Here is a 20,017-nt window from a genome sequence, read left to right on the forward strand (position 1 = left end):
CGCCGCCGCCCCGCAGCCCGAGCGCCGCAGCAGCGGCCCCTGGTGGCCGGAGGACCACGCCCGCCGGAGGGAGGGTGCCGAGGGCAGACCGATAGGCAGCAACGACGGAGCACCATAGCAGCAACCATGGGATGCCCCAGGCCCGGTGTCTCCACACTACTCTCCCCGCAAACACAGGAAACCACAAAAGGTACTTGAGAGCCCAAAATAGTTTATTTAACAATTTGCATTTAGGAAAAATAGCAGCTCCCACCTCGGAGGGAGCTTCCTGGATCAAGTGGCAGGCAGTCACATCCTGAGCAGGGATGCTCTGGAGGGAGAGGGTCCCAGCAGGCACACCTCTCAGTGGTGGGAACTGGTGGGTCCAGGCACACTGGCCTGGGAAGCAGTCTGGAAACTTTCTGGGGGTCTTTCCTAGATGATGAAGTAAACCAGAAAACTGGGAAGGGCTGTGCTAATTCCACATTCTACAATCTCTACACTTAAAACTCAAAAATGCCAAACCGTTTATGTTCCCCCAGCAGAACCTACCCAAATTATTACCTACTGATTTTTATAAATATTTAAATCTCCCCTTTCCTTCAGTCTCTAGATCAACAAGAATAAGGAGTTTTAAGAACAGTCGGTGAAGCCTTAAAGCTGTCTGGGAAGAGTGGGAGGCCTGGTGGGCCTGAAGCTGCTGAAGGTCTCCACTTGGGGCAGAGACCAAGGCTCCAGAGGTCTGTCGGGAAAATTCCAAGCCCCTCCCTTCAAGATGTACCAACTTGGTTGGTGCACACCAACCAAGGGGCACGGCACATGGGTGCAGCCTGCACAGCTCCTTGGCCAGGTGTCCGTGCAAGCTAACACTCAGGAAGGGAGACCCACACTGGCTGGTTACATCAGCTCTCTGGGGCTCCTCCTAGTGACCAGGTCAGGCATCCCAATTAGGCTGGAAATATCTTCTATTACCAGAGAGAAATGCACTCTGCGGTCAGGACCTGTCTCCCCAGCTGTGAGCACCTGCAAGGTGTGGGGCCGAGGCTCCTCTTAGGTCTTTTTTCTCAACATCCTCAAGAAATTGTAGGTTCATTTGCAATAATTGTCAGGTGGTTGGAGCAAGGCCCTGGCTTCCCAGGAGCATCGATGGCCTCAGTGGCAACCCCCATCCAGCCTTGCTTCATGGGATGTGCTCAGAGCGTCACATTCTCAGATCACCCTAAGCGACTAGGAAAGGAACATCGTGCTTTGCGTGTAAAAATGAATCAGATTCACTCTATCCAGCATCTGAAAGGAACCATGGAATTAATTTTGCAATAATTCATAGAGATGGACGGTAAGGAGGAGATGCACAGTATGACCGGCTCTGAGGTACTGCCATGTCCACTGGGGGCAGGAGACCCTAGGCAGTCCGTCCAGTTTTTGGTGGAGAACAGTCATCTCAGGGTTCCAAGTGCAAATCCAAAAGGGGATGACTCTAGTTCAGTGCCGGGTATTTCCTCTGGCCAATCCTCCCTGGCCTTGAGCTCCCTGAGCTGGTGGAGGCCTGGAACAGAACAAACAGCACTGACCTGCGTGCCCACCTCCAGGACGAGCAGCACCAGGGGCCACGCAGCAGGAGGCCGGTTAGTGGGACGAACCACAGGGACTGCTGACTCAGATCAAATGGACACTAACTGGGGAACTGTGCGTCCACCCACCACCCTGAAGGCCTTGGTGGCTGTACTTGGTCATTCCTGGTACATGGGAATATACAGAGGGTTTTTTCCACAGTGGTTCATTCTGTCAGGGCCATGAGACCTGAGGCCAGTTCTGCAGAGCTGGCGCAGCTGAGTGTGCGGTGAGTCGAGTGGTGGCCAGTGGCTGGTGGCTTCCCTACTGCACATGGAGCAGGCCACCAGGCACCAATGGCAGAGCAGACCTTCTCCCCCTCTTTGACACCTGCTGGACCAAAGGCAAGGGACGGGGCAAAGCTACGAGGCAAGTACAAGATGAAGTGAAAAGAAGAGAAGGAAGTGACATCATCTGAAGCTGAAAGCAGCTAGATGCAAATGTAACTGGGGACGCAGCAGTGTTGGGGGGTCACAGCCTCATCTGGACAGGGCCATCAAGGGAGCACTAGCACCCAGCAGGACAAATGTGATCAAGAGCCCATGGGCCAGGTGGCCAGTTGACAACAAAGCCAGGTGAGCTTCGCATTTGGAATCCCAAGATGCCTACCCACACCTCTTCCCCTATCGCACTCCCCTTGAAATGGCAGCCAGACCACACTCCAAGGCAAGAGACTGGAGAGAGGAGAGAAGACAGAGGCAAAGAAATCAGAGAGTACTTCTGAACATTTCCCTGGAGAGGCACACAAAGACCAGCACACCGGGGGGTCCAGCCCACAGCATAGGCTCCCTCAGCACAGAGCTAGAGGCCCTGGAGGGCAGACACTTCCCTTCAAGCTTCAGAAAGGATGAAGACCCTGGAATCCCAACAGTGGGCACCAGAAAATGGCAAAACCACCCTGGATTCTAAAGAGAACTGTCAGGAATTCCAACAGTCCAACCACCAGGGCAAAGGCATGTTCAAGCTGCTGGGCCTTGCCAATCGGCCACGCACCCGGGTTGCAAAGTGCCCCGACAGCACCCCCAGACAAAGGGGTGGGGCAGAGGGCAACGGTGAAAGACGCCAAACCAGGGGCTCCAGCTCCAGGGTCTGCATCCCAGGATGAGGCAGGAAAGGGCCCAGGTGGGAGCCTGCTGCCCAGAGGCCAGACTCAGCCCAGGACAGCAGTGCCATAGACACACAGCACTGAACTTGGGAAAGCCATATACCACAGGCCAGCACCCAGGGAAGGAACACAGTGCTTCCTGTGGTCCACCCAGTGCAGGGCAAGAGTTCCAGGTGGGCTGGGGGTGAGACAAACCCTAAACTCCCGAGCAGCAGGCCGAAAGAAAGCACTGAGCCTGAAGAGCCCAGCAGCAATGACACAGGACAGCTCAGGAGAAAAGGGGCCAGACGCCAGTCCTGAGAGAACCAAGGAAGAGAGGGACAACGGGATGGGGAGCAGCTGCCTCCTCACACCTGTGCTGTGCAACTCTGAGAGTCTTGGAAGAAGAGAGGCCTCCACTATGCAGCCAGGGTCACAAGCCAACAGGCCAGTTGGGGCTGTCTCCAGGAAAGGCGAAGGTCACTCACCTGTGCCAACTGGGAAGGGCTATAGAAGGGCACAGTTCCGCTGGGAGGATTCCCTACAGGGCAGTGGTCACCGGGAGCCTGCAAAGCACAGAGAAGTCACCTCAGAAAGGCAGGACTGCACAGAAGTTGCTGTCCAGCTGCAGACACGGGCCACTCTTCCGGAAGGACTGCCAATGTTCTCAAACAGGCCACAGGAGCAGAACAGGGACAGTACTGGCAACACTGGGTGTCATTACTGGATGGCTCACAGGACTATCGCAAAAACAAAAGCAACATGCACAGTGCAATGCTTTGAACTTTAGAAGACACACAGAGCGCAGCCCGGAGAGGCTGCTGGTGGTGGCCCGTCAGCTGGCAGAGGTGGAGTATGAGCAGAATCCAGGGTCTCATGTGCAGCCAAAATGTCCCTTGAGCCTCTGTGACAAGAGTGAGCCTGGCCTTCAACATACACTGAAGGTGGAGCATTCCTCCACCTCCCCAGACCAGCCGCACATTGGCCAGGAGGGCTACACTCCCACGGATGGCAGGAGACTTCCTCACACCTGACCAGCAAGAAGCCATCTTTCTTCCGAGGGCAGGCATCCTGGTCAGTGCAGCCAGGGCCGAGGCCCACTCACTGGAAAGCCAGTGCAGAAGAAGCAGAACACAAAGCGTGTTCAAGCTTCCCCACACCGTGGGGTGGGTCTTGTCGTGGGGGTATCTGGACAGCTAACCAGGAGGGCCGGGCAGCCAAAGGAACACTCATCCCTGGTCAGTAGTGCCTGAGCAGGACCAGGTGTGTCAGTCACAGGTGCACAGAACAGCCCAGCACGGGCAGGCCAAAGGCAAGGCCACGAGAGCGAGATCCGGAGAAAGAGGACTGCCAGCCACAGAACCTGGTCCGCAAGCTGGCTCACTCCATGCGACGGTAAGTCCCTGAGCTGCAGCACAAGCGCTGCCAACAGCAAGAATATGCCAGAGGCAGTCATGCTCCAAGCTACAGCTCAGTTGCACAAAGCTTTGAGGCCACCAGAAACAATGTGCTTCAGAAAGGGAAGGTGCCCGCTAGCTTAAAATCCCTCTTTCAATCTAAAGTGTTTGTTAAGAAACAAGCTTTGGGTCTGGGGCTCAGCGTTTGAGTGCTTGCCTAGCATGTGTGAGCTGCTACTTTGGTACTACTGTCACTTTCACATCACAGAGGGGCAACTAAGGCTCTAGGGAGGTGAAGCAGGTTCAATCCTTTGCACCACATAAAAATAATAAACAAAATAAAGATATTATGCTTAACTATAACTAAAAAATATTTTTAAAGAAAGAAAGACCATTGGCTTGGCGTGGCACTGGGGATCGTCCAGCCCTCAGCCTACAGCTCCATGCCACTCCAAGGAGGCCTTGGGGGAGGAAGGCCCTCCTTGGGAGCTCCCACAACATGGTGACCACACAAGTGCCCCTCCAGGAACATGCTTTCTACACTTCAGACCCTAAGCTGCCTTTCCCTGTGCACGTGTGCATTTTCAAAGGAAAGGGCCACTGGTTAATGCACACGAGCTGGCCAAGCCTAGGCCCCAGAAGGAATTTTGTGCCAGGTGCTCCCTTCCTCTCCTCCCTGGGTGCATCCAGTCTGTAGCAGGGAGTCAGGACCCAGGGAGTGACCCCTGCAGGGCTTTTAACACCTGCCCAGGAAATAGGAAATGGGGCAATTACCCACTCCAAGAATTGAGGTCTTTCTGAGCACACACAGTGCATCAACACGTCCACAGCCACTTCACCCTCCCCAAGGGAAGCTGTTGCCTGCTGCTCCCAGCTCCTGGCTGCCACCCTGCACTTCCTGTGGATCTCACCTAAGTCGAAACATACTCGTGTGTGTGCTCTGGACTCTGACTCATAGAGGGGGCATTGTGTGGCAGGATGGGGCCATCATCCTGCAAGTCCCTTCCCACCTTCCCATGGCACTCTGCCTACCTTGGGTTCTGTGGTGGGCTCTAAATTGGCCTGAGCCTCAGCTGGCCCTGGTCCTACCCTGCCAGCTCCTTCTGCAAGAAGTGGTTCCTCGGCATCTGTGAATGAGAGGGGGCATGAGGCCATCACCCCATCCCGATCTGAGGCATCTTTTATAACCCAAGGGCATGAGCTCCAGTCCATGTGGGGCCCCCATGGAAGGGAGGCCAGAGCATGGAGAATATGACCTTGAGTGGGTCCTGCTTCTAGAGGGTGGTGTCGGAGGTCAGGGACCAGAGGGCTGATGTGGACCCGCTCACACTCTTGCTGCCTACCTGGGCTTGGTGTAAACAGGTTAGAAGGAATCGGCAGGGGAGCAAGCGGAGCAAAGAAATCTGCAGGAGCAGGAGCTGGCTCACCCCGCGAGGCCCCACTCGGGTTCAACACATCCACATAGCGAGCTCTGGATCCGCCTGCCAAGGGGTGGGAAAAGCAGATTTAGGCAGGCAGCCCAGGTAGTCTCCAGCATCTAATCTATTGCCTTCCAAGTATACCAGAGTGAGCATGGACCCTCTGAGGAGGGCATCCCCAAGAGCAGACTGGGCTGGCTCCTGCCCAGCAGCAAGTGCCTGCTCCACTCGCAACATCACATAGGTTACGTTTCTGTTTTTCTTTTTTGGTGCTAGGGAGTGAACCCAGGAGAGCTCTACCCGAGCTGCACCCCCACCTTTAATTTTAAGACAGTGTCTCAATAAGTCATGCAGACTGGCCTTAAAGTAGCTGGGATTAGAGGCAGTTGCCACCGCACACAGCTCTAGATTGTGTTTCTGACTCATGGGACACCTCTGCCCATAGGTTATCAATGCTGATGCTTTGCACTGGAGAACTAGACTCTTCCCCTCAAAGATTCCTCTCCATAAAACTCATCTTCTCTAAAGCACTGGGACAGACACCCCGCTGGTGCACACTGCAACAGCTCAGCTCTGCAGGACAGTGCACCACACAGACTCCTTGACTTCAGCTGTGGTCATTACCTGCTTTTCTAGAAAACATGTTCACGGAGGCTGTGGGAGGGCCTGTAAGCCCAGGGGGAGCCACATGTGAAGCCCTGGGCAGCGATGTTGGAGGTGGGGGTGGAGCCTTCTTCTGCAGAGGGAGAAAACAGCTCAGAAATCCACTCAGGACTCTTCAAAAAGAGGACCCACATGCCAGAGTATCAAGGAGCAAACAAGCACCCACCCCTCATAGCAAATACTCAAAAATCACAGCCTACCTCCTCCTCTGGCTCATTCAAATTCACCCACTGGTTCTTCTTTTCATCCCAAACAATCTACCAGGATTTAGAAAGTAAAGACAAAAGACAAACAGCAGAGTGAAAAGTCAAGCCATCAGCGTCTCATCACTGAGGATGCTTCTCTCAAGCCTGCTCTGAATCTGAAAAGCACTGTGTAGCCCGCAACAGGCACAACTCCACCATGCTGTCTCTGCAAGACTCACCGACTTGTTCTTGTCATCTGGCAAGTAAGCTTCTGTCCTTTTTTTCCCAGGTAGCCAACGAGAGAACCAGGACTCACTCTGAAGATAAAGCCACCAGAACAGCCGTGAGCACACCATACTTGGTGAAACAAGCCCAGCCCCAAAAGACAGACACCATGCCATCCACTTATGTGAGGTCACCAGGAGTAGGGCCCAGAGAGAAGACAGAAGGTTGGGGTTGGGATAGAGGCTGAGGGCCGTGAGGACTCTTGTTCAGTCTGGGAAGATGAAGGACACAGCGTGTGCTATAGTGTGCACGTACTTTTAGTGCATGGAACTGTGCACAAAGAGGCTGGGTGCTGTGTTCACGCATGCACGTACATTTTTTACAATGCGCAGACACACACACACACACACACACACACACACACACAGAGCTGTGGCATGGCTAGTGGTAGAGCTTACCTAGCATGTGTAGGGCCCTGGGTTCCATCTCTAGCACCCCAAAAGAAACCCAAATGAAAAGCAGAGAAAAGCAGTGCAGCCAGAGACACTTCCGGTCTTGTTTTTCCAGCAGTCCCAGAGACAACCTGTCCTGGGCACTGTCACTGCCTGCTCACTGAGAAACTGTGCAAAGCACTGCGCTTTGCCTTTCCATTCATCTTTTGATCACTCGTGTTCATGTTCAGAACACCTGCCATTCAAGTTAAGTCCTGCCAAACGGAACCCTCTGAAAATAATGCCACCCTGCTCTTGGGAGGACACCATCAGGAGCACAGAAGCTCTCTACCCCTTGGAGGGGACATTCACACACATGTACCTAATACGGGACTTGCACCATGGTGCAGGCAGGACTCCCACAAGTCACTAAGATGCCCCACTAGAAATGGAGAAAGATTGGAATGAGCACCACAAAAAAGGGCAGGGTGAAAAAGGAGAGGGTAAAACACATGCAAGGTGCTCCTCAGAGAGGCCAGCGGACCACAGCGAAGCTCCCGCAACCCAGCAGGATGCCAGAGCCAAAGGCCTGGAGGGCCACAGCACTGCTAGAACACTTCTCCGCCACCATGAGCAGAGGACTTGGCACCACCCTTTGGGAAGACGTTCAGCAGCATCCCTGAAGCCTAAACTCTCCTCTCAAGGGGAGACACCAGGAGAAGCAAGCACAGTGACATCAAGGGACAGACAAGAGCACTCATGTGGCTCTATTTACAATGACCCCAAAACAAACACCATCCAAACATCCATTACTGAGAAGAAGGGTGACAGGATGCAGCACATATGACAGGAGCTATCACACAACACCCAGAAGGTGGAGACTGTTGCCCCACTCCTACCAGTCATGCTCTGGGGCTGCTCTGACAGGTGACAACCACAAGGGCACTCTGGGGACCTCAGCCACCCTCACTGACAATGTGGTGCGTACCTCACACGCACAACAAGACCCTCACTCAGCTGCTGTGTGCCTTACACTCAATGGCATGCATGCTGCATCTCAAGAGCAGAACTTCAGGTGTTACTTTAATAAAAACACAAGCAAACACCTTTTCCTTGCTCCAACATCTGAAGAAAGCTGCCTCCGAGAGGCCAGGCTCCCTGCCCAGCAGGACAGTGCGGTGGGTGGCTCTGCACTATACCTTCTTGGGTTCCTTGGTCTCCTTTCTGGCCACATGTGCAGGCCTCTTTGTTTCAGAAGCAGGTGACAGAGAAGAAGCAGACTGTGCTGACCCTGAGCTGGTGGGATCCCAGGCTGGAGGAATCTCTGCATCCTGTGCTGTCCTAGAGGAGCCCTGTTCAAAGGCGAAAGGAAAGCTAGCTCTCCTCAGGCTCCTCGGGGGAACCAAGTGAGGCAGGCCACCAAATGGACCAGGCAGGGGAAAGGGTGAGAGCAGCCCAGTTCTGTGTGCTCTGAAGTGGCAGCTACACTGAGCAAGCCACTCCAGCACTCCACATGAGCTGGAAGGAGCAGTGGCTGCACTGAGGACAGGCCCAGGCAGAGCCAGGGCAGTGTGTGTGTTAAGACAAGACCTTTAAAAGTCACTCCTGATGCTGGGAATGGTTACACATTCCTGTAATCCCAGCAGCTCACAGGCTAAAGCAGGAGGATCACGAGTTCAAAGCCATCTTCAGCACAAGCAAGGCACTAAGCAACTCAGTGAGATCCTGTCTCTAAATAAAATACAAAATAGGGCTGTGGGGGTTGGGGTTGTGGCTCAGCAGTAGAGTACTCGCCTAGCACATGAGGCCCTGGGTTCTATTCTTAGCACCACATAAAAACAAATAAATAAAATAAAGGTACTATTTACAACTACAAAAAATAATTATTTTTTAAAAAAATAGGGCTGGGATCTGGCTTAGTGGGTGGTCGAGTATCCAGGAGTTCAATCCCTGGTACCAAAAAAAAAGAGTCACTCCTGGGTTAAGACTCTGCTTTCCAAACTGCTGGACCCTTGCTTTACTGTTCCAAGGACAGGATATATTTCAAGTCAAGAACTTATAACAAAAGGGGCTGGGGATATAATTCATATAATTCAGTTGGTAGAGTGCTTGCCTAGCATGCACAGGGCCTCAAGTATAAGCTCCATCACTTCCAAAAAAAAAATAGAACTTAGAACAAAAGCTCATGGTGTCTATAAAGAATCTTCTAGAATGTTGGAACAACACTGTACAAAACCAATGTCTCCATCTCTCTTCACACTTTAAGGGTTAAAGTGATTTGGGAGCCCTTGTCTTTAATAAAAATTTAACAAGTAATTCCAAAAATCTTCAGGATCTTCCTACTTGCTACTGAAGAGTGTGGACTCTAGGTGCCTACTCAGTGAGCTTTATGGAGAACAAGTGGTCATGAAAAGATGGGGACAGTACCAGGTCAGCAGAGTTTCCACTGAAGTCCTCACTTGGCTCAGGAAGTACATTCCTGACAGGAACATCCTGTGGCACCATTCCTGCCAAGGCAGAGAGAGAACTGGGTGGGCTCTAGGCTTGGACAAGGGCAGCAGGGCCGGCCCAGCACACACACCAGCTGAGACTCGTGGCTCCACTCTGCTGGGAAAACCAAGACTGAAGTCTTTTCCAATGCGGGGAAATTACTTTGTTCTTTAAAGCCAAGCTCAAGTTTTCCTTTGTTCAAATAGGCAAAACGAGTTGGCACAGAGCAGGGATGAGCTCCACCAATCCAACTTCCAGACCAAAGTCTGCCACGTTCACCTGTGCATCCCACAGGAACACAGAAGGACAGCCTGGGGGCAGACCCTGAGAAGCTGCCAAGGCCATTTCTTCGTACCCTGAGTGGCCATTTATGCTTCATGTCATGACACAGCCAAGTCATGACAGAAGCCAGCAGCAGCACTCCTGCTGCAGAGACCTTTAACCCATTTGGCCTGTAACTTCTAGAGCTCTGGTCCAGTCTCCTCTACCAACCACCCCTGAATACCAAGGCCACCTTGGTGCTGCTCTCAGGACAGCAGCACCTCAGCAGACAAACCTGGGTCCAGGCTCCTGGTCTCCTGGAGCAGGGAGCCACTTTCCTGGAGAGATGGTACACCAGGTGGCAACCCCAGCCCCGTGTACAAAGCTGCAGGATCAGGTCTGGAGGGCTCTGGGAAGCCAACTGCAGACACTGGGGGTCCACAGCCAGGACCTGACTCCAGGGCTCCTGTGGGTGGTGACACTGGGAACATCGGCACCCTGGCAGAGTGGGCCAGCTGGCCATCAGGGAGCATCTGTGGAGCTGCAGGGGACAATGGAGAAGAGGAGGTCTGGTCACATGGGGGAGCTGAATGCATGTCACTCATAGTTGTTACAGGTTCTTTTGCATAGCCTCACTCCTTTTATCAAGGGGTGTCAGTGTTTAGACAAAAAGCAGAGCATTCACTTTCTGGGAGACCAAGGGCAGAACAGATGCCTGCACCCGTCCCTGGCTGTGATGTGGGGAACAGGCTCCAACCTACAGCATACCCTGAAGACAGGCTGGTGAGGGGCTGCCTGCCACAGGCCCAGAGTCCTCCCTCCTGTGCCAGGAGTCAAGCAGGCTACTCACCCTTACACCTCCCCCAACTCTGCACATGGGTAGGGCCTGGGCCTGTCGGCACCAAGCTGGGCCCTGGATACAACGAACAAAGCAGAGTTCTGATGGAGGGACCCAGTCAGATAACAAAGCAAGCATCAAGGAGTTGGCAGGGTGGGTTGGGAGCCTGCAGATGGAGTAGGCTGGCTATTTGGCAGAGGGCAGGTGGCAGAATGGCAGGGCCAGCAGCAGCCCAAGACAGAAGTACAACTGGAAGACAGGGTTGGGGGGCAGCGTGTGAGATCAGCAGGGCTACAGGCTGAGCCCGCAGGACTGTGGGCTGCCCTGAGGACCTGTCTTTTCTCAGGTGAGGTGGGATCAGGCAAGAAGATCATCTAGGTCATCTAGGTCAGAAGTATGGGGCACGAGGGAAAGGTATGGACCCTAACTCCTGGAAGAATGCTGCCTTTTCCTCAGGCTGCTGGTGGGGCACAATAGGGCCCTGTCTGAGCTGGCATTTGTGAGCCTTTCAGAGAAGCACATGGGTGAGGCAGCTGGAGTTCAGGGGACAGGCCTGGCCAGGCAGGAGGTTACTTTCGGCAGACAAGTAAGGAAAGCTCAGCAACTCAAGGGCTTGCCAAGGGAAGGAGCATAAAGAGAAACCAGGGGGTAACCGAGGGGCCCCAAAGCCCTCCTGGAAATGTACAACATCTCAATTCCTGACAGCATAGTGAGACGTCTCAACTCCTGCTAGCATAGTGAGATGTTCCCTGTTCAGAAGCAGACCCCAGAGAGCAGGCACACGGGCTGCTGCATGTCCCACCTGAGGCCAGCAGATGCACGCCCTGGCTGGAGGGCTCGGTGCTCGGCATCAGCAGGGGCTGGTCAGCAGCTAACCCCGATGGCTGACCCTGCACTGGGGCATCCAACTGATCCACCTCAGAGCCTGGAGTGCTGGGGCACTCCTGGGGGTCGGCCCCATCCTGATTCCATGGCACAGCACCCTCCTGAAGAGAACAGAGTCAGGTATATGGATGATGTCTCAGCAGCCCAGGACTGCCCACTGCCCTTACTGAGCAATGAGGAGATTCTAACAACATACATGCTGCTTCACCTACACTGTTGAGATCAAATACTTTCCAGGTAACAACCACAGAGGCACAGACCCTCTTGTCCAGTCTCTGTGCCAAGTCCTGGACGAGGCTGTGCTGCTGTAAAAGCCAGCACTGTACCTGGATCTGCCTCTCCACACGCTGCAGCTGCACCAGCCAGGCAGGCTCAATAAAGGACTCCTCCTCCGGTTTCTCCCTCAGCTGAGGATCGAAGAGGCGCAACTGGGAAGACATCTAGAACCAAAGCCAAGGCACCTGTCACTGTCAGGGGATCTGAGCAAAACCGTTTTTGGGTCTTTTTGTTTGTTTGTTTTTGCATGGTGCTGGGGCTTTGCACATGCTAGGCAAGCACTCTACCACTGAGCCACATTCCCAGCCCTCACAATTGTTTTCAAATGAACAGTGCTCTGGTATCATGTTGATGGGCACTTTTTAACAGTGTGCCTGTGACACCCCAAACCAACCATATTGGTGATCAGATAGAGCCTACAAAAAAGGGTGAGGTCTGAAGACCTATGAACTCACAAGCATGTGGACCAGCAAGGCCTGTGCCACACCTGGGGCAGGTGCGTCAGTACTCTGCCTGATCCTGCACATGACGCCCCCATCCAAGTGCTTAGTGGACCTAGGAACCTGTGTGAGCCTTGGCTGAGTGTACAGGCCACAGCAGGGCATAGATGCAAGAAGCCTGCTGAAGCTGGGGTGAGGATACGGGACTCACTCGTTACTCTTGGTACTTTGGTATAGGTCTAAAAACTACCAGAATAACACATTTCTTAAATATTACATTCCCTAGCACAGAGATGGAGCTGTGAAGGAGAAGAAGCATCCTGAAGTGCTAGCACTGGGGGCCACCACAAGGCAGGAGAGGCTGAGGGCTTCTGTTCCTGCCCTTGGCCACCAGCCATGCACCTCGCCACAGGACAGTACAGAAGCTAGGGTTTGCCAAGTAACAGACAGATGCTGACTGAGACCCGAAGCTCACTGTCTCAACCACCATACCAAACTCCCTCAAAATGCAAATTACCGAAGGTGGGGATCATCTTATTTTGAAGATGATCAACACTGAGTTTCTGTACTGGCAACAAGGCACCCGAAGAACTCCTATGCTAAGACTGCAGAACACATAACACCTTCCAAGAAAGCTTAAGTCTCTAATGCAGGTTCAGACATCTGCCACAAACCCACCCTTCCCGATACCGTTCCCCGTTCCCATGTCTGGGTGCCCACAGGTCTCCTACAGGCAGCACAGCACCAGTAGGAAGCACAGGAGACCCACCTGGACCAGCTGGCTGATGAGCACTGCAGAGTATGCGGCGGGCTGCGTCAGGATGCTCTTGGCGATCACCTCACAGTAATGGAAGGCCTGTGTAGCGAGCCCCATCTCAGCCAGGCGGCAGGAGTAGATAAACTTAAACACCTGGAACACAAGAAAGGCTGCGACCTGGGGGCTTCCCACCCCTTCCCACGCCACTCCGCCAGTTGTGGACTGCTCTGCACATCTTGTTTATCACTGAAAGAGCACACACAAGGCCATCAACCACAGTGCCCGTCCCCGACCTCTGAGGTATTCTAAGGTCCACACCTACCCCATGCTAAAAACAGATAACATACATATAACTACAAAGCTCTGATTTAACAAAAAAAAGAATGTAGAATTTCAAGTATGAAATCAAGGATTCTAGTTTTTTAATATTTTAAATATTAAGAACTCCAGCCACTTGGGAGGTTGAAGCAGAAGGATTGCCAGCCTGGGCAATTTACTCTAATGCCATCTCAAAAAAATGACTAAAAAGGACTGGGGATATAGCTTAGTCATAAAACACTCCTGGATTCAATCCCCAGTACAAACAGGTAAATGAATAAATAAATAAGTAGACACATAAACAGATAATAGATACATAAAATCTTAAGAACCAAAATGTAAATTAAAAAGCCCTCAACGCCATTTGGTTTAGTTTTTGAGGAAAACACAAATCATCTTGTCTCTCCAAGAGGATATCCAAAACCCATCATCATTATTTGCTAAAGAATTCAAAAACCTCAACCACCACAAGCTTTTAGGGACCAGGCACCCATCCCACTTACCTGGAAATGAGGTAAGGCGCTGGTCTGGGCCCCAAGCGACTGGGCATATTCGTAGGCTTCTGTCCTCTGGATAGCCTCGTTTGTGGCAAACTTTAAAAACGGCAAACTGTTGAGGAAGGAAATTGTTACTCTGCCACATACAACCACCCTTGAGGCAAGTCACCCAGAAGTGGCCCACCCTGGGACAAAGATACAAGGCTGCCGTTTCCAGACTAAAGGAGAGGGACATTTTCCTTGTGAAGGAAAGCATACCGCTACATCTATATGATTCCTTACCTGTGATTTGATCCAATCAAGACAAGTTTTGTAGTTTTCTTTGTATAAACCCCAAATCCAACCTGGGCCATAAGGTAGCAGAAGTGTGCAGCATCTAAGAGGCCTTTGGAGGCTGATGAGAGACAGAGCAGCTTTCCTCAGTCCCTGGGAATGCTCCCAATAGGCATCACACAGATATACCCACCCAAGGGAATGCCTGTGGCTCCTGGGGCGCCAGGCCTCTGGTGTCCCTAGCACCACGGCCCACGGCCTACCTCACACCTGACCCACCTAGGGTATCGCCCATCGTAGCCATGGTCCTGGACTCGACATCCATGTTGTTGTTCAAGTTGGACAAAACCATAGCAAGATGTGGCCTCCAATCTCCCCACTTCTCGTCCCCACAACACTACAATTAGAAGAAACCAAACAAACCCTCATCCTCAGAAGAACAGCACTTCCATCTCCTAACAATTGAGCCCAGGGAGAAGGCAAGAGCAAGAGATGGATGCAGCGAGAGCACACCCGCGAGAAGGTGCTCACCGTGGATGCAGCAGGCATCCGCCCAGACATGAGCTGATAGACCGTCTGCAGAGGGTCATTGATCGGAAGGCTGTTGGCAAACCTATACAAGACACAGAAGAGAAAGACTTGACTCTGGCTCTGTTGAAAATACCAAAGCCCAATCTTAGCCCTTTTACTGAACGATCAGACTGAGGTCTCACTTTGGGAAAACACACATATCTCCAGTATAAAAAGTACAAAAGGTGAAGATGGAAAATATTAAAAAACACCAGTTAACAAAAAATTTTACATCTCTCAGCAGTATGACTCAAGGAAGAGGGCCAGGTAAGCCTCCGAACCCATGCTGAACAGTCTCATGGCACAGATGGAACATGATGATGAGCCCCTACCTGGTCATGACGCGGGCGTGTGTCCGGCTGTCCATCTTACTTGCAAGTAGCAGAGCGTGACCCCATAAGCCATTTTTCATTGCAGACTCTAAAGCATCCTGTAACACATGTCAGGGTTCATGACAGCCATCAGAGTAACTCAGCACTGCAACAAACAGGCGACGGCCAGGTGTTATTACACCCTGATGGAAGATTGGAGACTGTGTTCTCGGTTTAGAGGACAGAGAAACCAACATTCCGTTTCCCTAGTTTCACAGTCCTGCAGCAGACAGTCTTGGTAAGTACATACTGCCTTCTCTACTGCAGCATGAAGACAGGCCTACTGGTCACACCAGTCAGGGCCCAAGGCAGCATCACCCCAGACCAGCCTGTGCACTGTGAGGAAGGCCACATCAGCACCCACTCCTCAATCCATATGACACACAAGTCTCCAAGGACACCCTCACAACACCGTGCCTTCATGAATGCACTTTCGTTGCACCCAAAGCAACCAGCAGTATAATTTTGCACTTACAGCTAGGACGCAAAAATGTCACCACAAAGGTAAGTATAATAAAATGCTAATAGGTTACACAATTTCATTCAATTGTGAAGTTAAAATCCTGTGGATCAAATACGAGCTTTCACCATGAGTGATGGCATGTGTCTGTAGTCCCAGATACTTGGGAGGCTGAGGAGGGAGGATCACTTGAGCCCAGGAGTTTGAACAGCATGGGCAACACTGTAGAACCCTATCTCAAAAAAAAAAAAAAAAAAAGAGCTTAGGAGGCTGGGAGTACAGCCATTGGAAGAGTATGTGCTTAGCATGCACAGGGCTCTGGGTTTGGTCCCCAGCACCAAAACAAAAATATGAAGTTTCTGAGTGGTGCAGGGCCCCATGGGCTAGTTCAAAGTGATTCTCACCCTTAGCACCTCCAGTACAGGACATTTTCTGCTCTAGGCCCAGCCCTCCTGGGCAGCCAAACTGTCTCCACTGCCATCACCCTGGCCCCTCCTTCCATTCATGCAACCAGAGCCCACAGCCAGGGTGCCAATGTGCCTCCATGGCTCTAGAACCCAATCCTGTCCTCCATGCACTCGGCACCTCCTCCTAACACCCAGTACTGCCCACTGCAGGAGCTAGGGACAGAGGCCTCACTTGGTGAGAGCAGGGTCATCTGCGACACCCTGCCATTCCTGAGACACGGCAGAGCAGCACGCAGAGCAGCACGCAGAACTCACGCCCATCCATCAAGCTCTCACCATGGCACTGTGTGGAAGGAGACACCACCAATGTCCTGACAGAGGACCTGCTGCCGTGCCCTCGCAGAGCTGCTGATGCTCCTGGGAGAATGGCTGGTCTCTCCTTAGTGCCCAGCACCCAAGCCAACAGGTGGATGCGAGAAGCCCCATGGTCCTAAGCACGGCCATGGCTCACCTTCTTGCGGCCATAGAGCAGCAGCTCTCGGAACCGCTCTGTCTCCTTCTCCAGCGTGCTGGTGCTGGCAGTCTGACTGTCCGTGAGAAACGAGAGCTGGGCCTCACCAGACTCCTCCTCCTGTACCTGCTCCACGGCCTCGTTAGTGAAGTCTATCAGGTTAGCCTCGTTGGGTGACTTCCCTGGGAGCCACACCGTCCTGTGGTCACGCAACAGAAGCTCTGCGATGTCTGTTCCCACCACGGTCTACGGGGTGCACAGAGATGGCAGAGAGCCAACTAAAGGCTTTCATATCAACAGAATTGCCAGCAGGATGACAAGACAATCCCCATACAGTCAGGAGAGGGTCCTCGCCAGGTTTCTGCATACCCAATTTTCCAGCTAGGACATAGCCAGAGACACAGTGGGCCCATAGCCCCCTAGGACTGAGCCCTCAGATGATGCCCCCAACTCCTCCTTCCCCAGGTCACGGCTAAGAGGACCCTCCTGAGGGAGCCATGTCACAGCAGGCCTACAACCCAAGCTTGGGATGCAAACAGGGGAATAGATCCTAAGACCAAAGACCAACAAGGACAGGCATGGAAGACTTAAGAAGTAACACACCCCATTCTGTCTGCACAGTAGAATGATGAGATTCCAAAGGAGACTTGCAGACTCTTTGTCCATTAAATTTTCATTCTGCAAACATTTTGTAGCCTTGTTCTGGGCAAAATTAATAACATCCACTTTATGGGTGTCGTCTCTGGAAAAGAGCAAGTGCCAGGTTAAGTGCCAGCAAGGTCAGTGACCTGGGGGCAAGCTTTGCAGCTGTATCGTGCAGAACCTGAGTGATGCTTGACAAGGTACATACTTGCCAAGTGGCCCTGGGAATGAGCGCAGCTCCTCCTGCTCAGGCGTGTGCTGCAGCAAGGTCTGTAATGAGAGGGACATGGGGAGCAGCTTGCACAGGCAGCCCCACCCAGCATGGCACCACACTAGCCCCCACATAGAAAGCGGGTGCTCTCATGGCTGTGACGGGAGTCTGCAAACTTCCTCCTACAGTGAGAACTGATGCAGGTTCCCAACACATGACAGGAGAGCCTTCAGGGCTGTAGAGCTGGTTGGTGGCCTTCCCCACCATAGCTTCCCTTACAGTAGCCCCCCACCACCATTTGGTCCGTGAAGCACCACATCCATTACAGATAATCAATGATAAAATGAGCATCCCCAAAGTCAAAAGGTGTGATTAAGGACAAAAACTGCACACACAATAAAACCAAGTCCAACCCCAAAACAGCTGCCTAACACTGCCTTCCAGGAGGAAGAAGCTGCAAACAGAACAGACCCCGAGGACACACATTCCACAGCCACGCTCGTGGAGACACGAGCGGCAACTGATGTCAGACCAGAGGCACACAGAGCTGGCTGAGTCCCTGGTATTACCTCCATGCTGTGGATCTCCACCAGAGCAGGCTGTCCTTCCGAAGGCAGATTGGGGATCACTTTAATGAGCTGACCACCAGGACCAAACCTGGCACAGATGTGAGGCACTGAAAACTTTTCAGGAGAAGTTGGTCTTGATGGAACTACATGTAAATAAATCAGAAAAGAAACAATCAGCTCATCACTTCTTAGAGTTTTTGCTCCCAAGTCCCCTGACCAGCTCCTTCTCCATCTGTGATGGCCACAGAGCAACCAACGGAAATGGCAGTCAAGCACCTCAAGCAGGAAATGAGGCTTTTAACTCAAGTGAGGCTTTACCCTAGAAAGAGAGGCACTGTTACACCTGACAACTTTACACATGTTTCTGTGTGTTTTCAAGACATGGCTTTTAATCGAGGACTCTGGAGAGAAGGTTAGAGTGTGACTCATGGCACAAGTCTGGGAACAGTTCCCTGAGCCTGCACCCCCACAGGGCCAGTGCGGGGGTATGGAGAGCTGCCACCCAAGCTTGGCTAGTGGCTGTTACACTTTAACAACGCACACGTAGATGGGCTGGCAGCTCTCAGAGCCAGAGCCACACTGCAATCCAGGGGCCAGGACTGGTCTGTTGCAACAAGCTCTGCCACTCAGGATAGGAGGGGACAGAGGCGTCCTCAGGCTGCAGAGAGCTGAGTGAGCAAGTGCTCATGGATCTCCATCACATTCAGAACTGAGTCCCTCATTCTGGTTCAGAGCTGGCCATCACCCTCTGAACTGCTGAGACAAACCTTGATCCACAGCAGGCCAGCCAGTGTCCGCAGGGTAGCTATACTCTGGAAAGCCATGGGCACTGCCGAAATTGCTGCTGTAGGTGCCATAGGCATAATCGCCGTGAAAGGAGCCTGGGGGAGGCGGGACCTCGAAGGAACCAGTAGTCACATTATGGCTTCTGAAAACCTGACTCTGGGAAAAGAAAGCAACAGGGATAGTGAGTTCCATCGAGGCCAGCAAGGTTGTGGGCACACCATCCAACTACACCAGGGAACTGGGTCCGCAGAACTGCCCACACGCACCTGGTGGGAATGGGAGCTGAGACTGCTGCGGCGGCTGGGCAGACTGTGTGTGCTGCGCAGGCTCCGGGCTGAGTGCTCACTGTGGACGCTGCGCCTATCCACCTCCTCCCCATAAGGGTCTCTGGGGGGCTCAGTGTCATCGTCAAAGCTACCTGTGAAACGAGGGTCGTACCTCCAGTGGTCATCGTATTTCTCAGGCCTAAAGGAAACAGGGGTTAAGGCAGAGAATGGGAGTGAGAAGGGAAACTGGGACACCGTGTAATTGCTGGCTCTCACTGCTCCCTGCCCTCCCCTCAATACCAAGGCACACTTCTCATCCTAAAGAATGTTAGTTATAGCAGACCAGGCACAAGAAGCCAGGCCCAAGGTCACACTCAGACCCTGACTACAAGTGTACCTCAAGTGTGGCCCTTTTCTGGGTTGTTGGTCAGACAGACAAGAAAGGACACAAAAAAGAGAGAGCCAGCCCCCTAGTACTCAAGCCACTGGCCAGGCACTACTGCAGGTTGGCTCTCCTTTCATAGCCCAGAGCTGGAAGCACCAGAGAGGTGTGGCCCAGCCTCCCTCTTTGAGACCAAGACTGAAACAGTAGGCAGTGCTCCCCAAAGGCCGGGAACTACAGCTCTCTGGCCAGCTCTGAGGATTGGGGGTGGATGGGTAAGCATACACCCCAGCATACTATACTGCCAGCCTTCCTGACTCAAGTGCACTTTACCCACCTGTCGCCATAAGCATAGCGTTCCTTCCTGTGTGGGTCATACTCAGCATCATACCAGTACCTTCGGTCCCAAGTGCGGGGATCCCTGAATCTAGAACCGTAGTAGCGATCCCAGCGACCTGGATCTGTAAGTGAGGAATGCAGGGGTCAAAAGAAAGCAAGAGTTCATGGAAGAACTGCACTGTCAAAGGCTGGGGAAGTGCCAGGGCGCTCAAGGAATCACAGCCTCCTTCTGGGATGGGAAGACCCCTCAGTGGCAGCCCTGATTCTGGAGGAGAAGGCTGTGTCCTGCCTGTCTCCATGACACCTCTTGGCAGTCAGCTGGCTGTTCTCTCAATACGAGTGTTTTGCTTTAAAAGAAAATAGTGCTAAAAGACATCTTTATTAATGATTTTGTCATCATTACTACCTTTTTTTTTTTTTTAATATGGGAGTGGGGTCCATGCCTCATGCCATGAGAGCACTCTACCATTGCTCT

The 20,017-nt window shown here is 52.6% G+C and overlaps 1 protein-coding gene across 4 annotated transcripts in view; it reads right to left on the reverse strand.

The window, feature by feature from the left end:
* Positions 1-194: 194 nt before the first annotated feature.
* The window catches only part of Sec16a (SEC16 homolog A, endoplasmic reticulum export factor), a 33,853-nt gene continuing 14,030 nt past the window's right edge, over positions 195-20,017 (reverse strand). For all 4 annotated transcript variants that reach the window (XM_071601170.1, XM_027941760.2, XM_071601171.1 and 1 more), the window contains 25 exons: positions 19,541-19,664; positions 18,822-19,020; positions 18,537-18,711; positions 17,770-17,912; positions 17,198-17,259; positions 16,951-17,089; positions 16,348-16,593; positions 14,931-15,028; positions 14,560-14,641; positions 14,308-14,425; positions 14,038-14,149; positions 13,762-13,867; positions 12,953-13,093; positions 11,794-11,907; positions 11,385-11,568; positions 10,040-10,285; positions 9,421-9,500; positions 8,193-8,345; positions 6,577-6,654; positions 6,353-6,409; positions 6,114-6,225; positions 5,415-5,552; positions 5,104-5,198; positions 3,163-3,240; positions 195-1,525 (listed from right to left, as the gene is read on the reverse strand). In XM_071601170.1, the coding sequence (XP_071457271.1) occupies positions 1,457-1,525; positions 3,163-3,240; positions 5,104-5,198; positions 5,415-5,552; positions 6,114-6,225; positions 6,353-6,409; positions 6,577-6,654; positions 8,193-8,345; positions 9,421-9,500; positions 10,040-10,285; positions 11,385-11,568; positions 11,794-11,907; positions 12,953-13,093; positions 13,762-13,867; positions 14,038-14,149; positions 14,308-14,425; positions 14,560-14,641; positions 14,931-15,028; positions 16,348-16,593; positions 16,951-17,089; positions 17,198-17,259; positions 17,770-17,912; positions 18,537-18,711; positions 18,822-19,020; positions 19,541-19,664 (3,149 nt within the window). In that variant the 3' untranslated portion in view covers positions 195-1,456. The remainder of the gene's footprint in view (positions 1,526-3,162; positions 3,241-5,103; positions 5,199-5,414; positions 5,553-6,113; positions 6,226-6,352; positions 6,410-6,576; positions 6,655-8,192; positions 8,346-9,420; positions 9,501-10,039; positions 10,286-11,384; positions 11,569-11,793; positions 11,908-12,952; positions 13,094-13,761; positions 13,868-14,037; positions 14,150-14,307; positions 14,426-14,559; positions 14,642-14,930; positions 15,029-16,347; positions 16,594-16,950; positions 17,090-17,197; positions 17,260-17,769; positions 17,913-18,536; positions 18,712-18,821; positions 19,021-19,540; positions 19,665-20,017) is intronic.

This window comes from Marmota flaviventris, chromosome 13 (assembly GCF_047511675.1).
Source record: "Marmota flaviventris isolate mMarFla1 chromosome 13, mMarFla1.hap1, whole genome shotgun sequence".
NCBI classification, from domain to species: domain Eukaryota; kingdom Metazoa; phylum Chordata; class Mammalia; order Rodentia; family Sciuridae; genus Marmota; species Marmota flaviventris.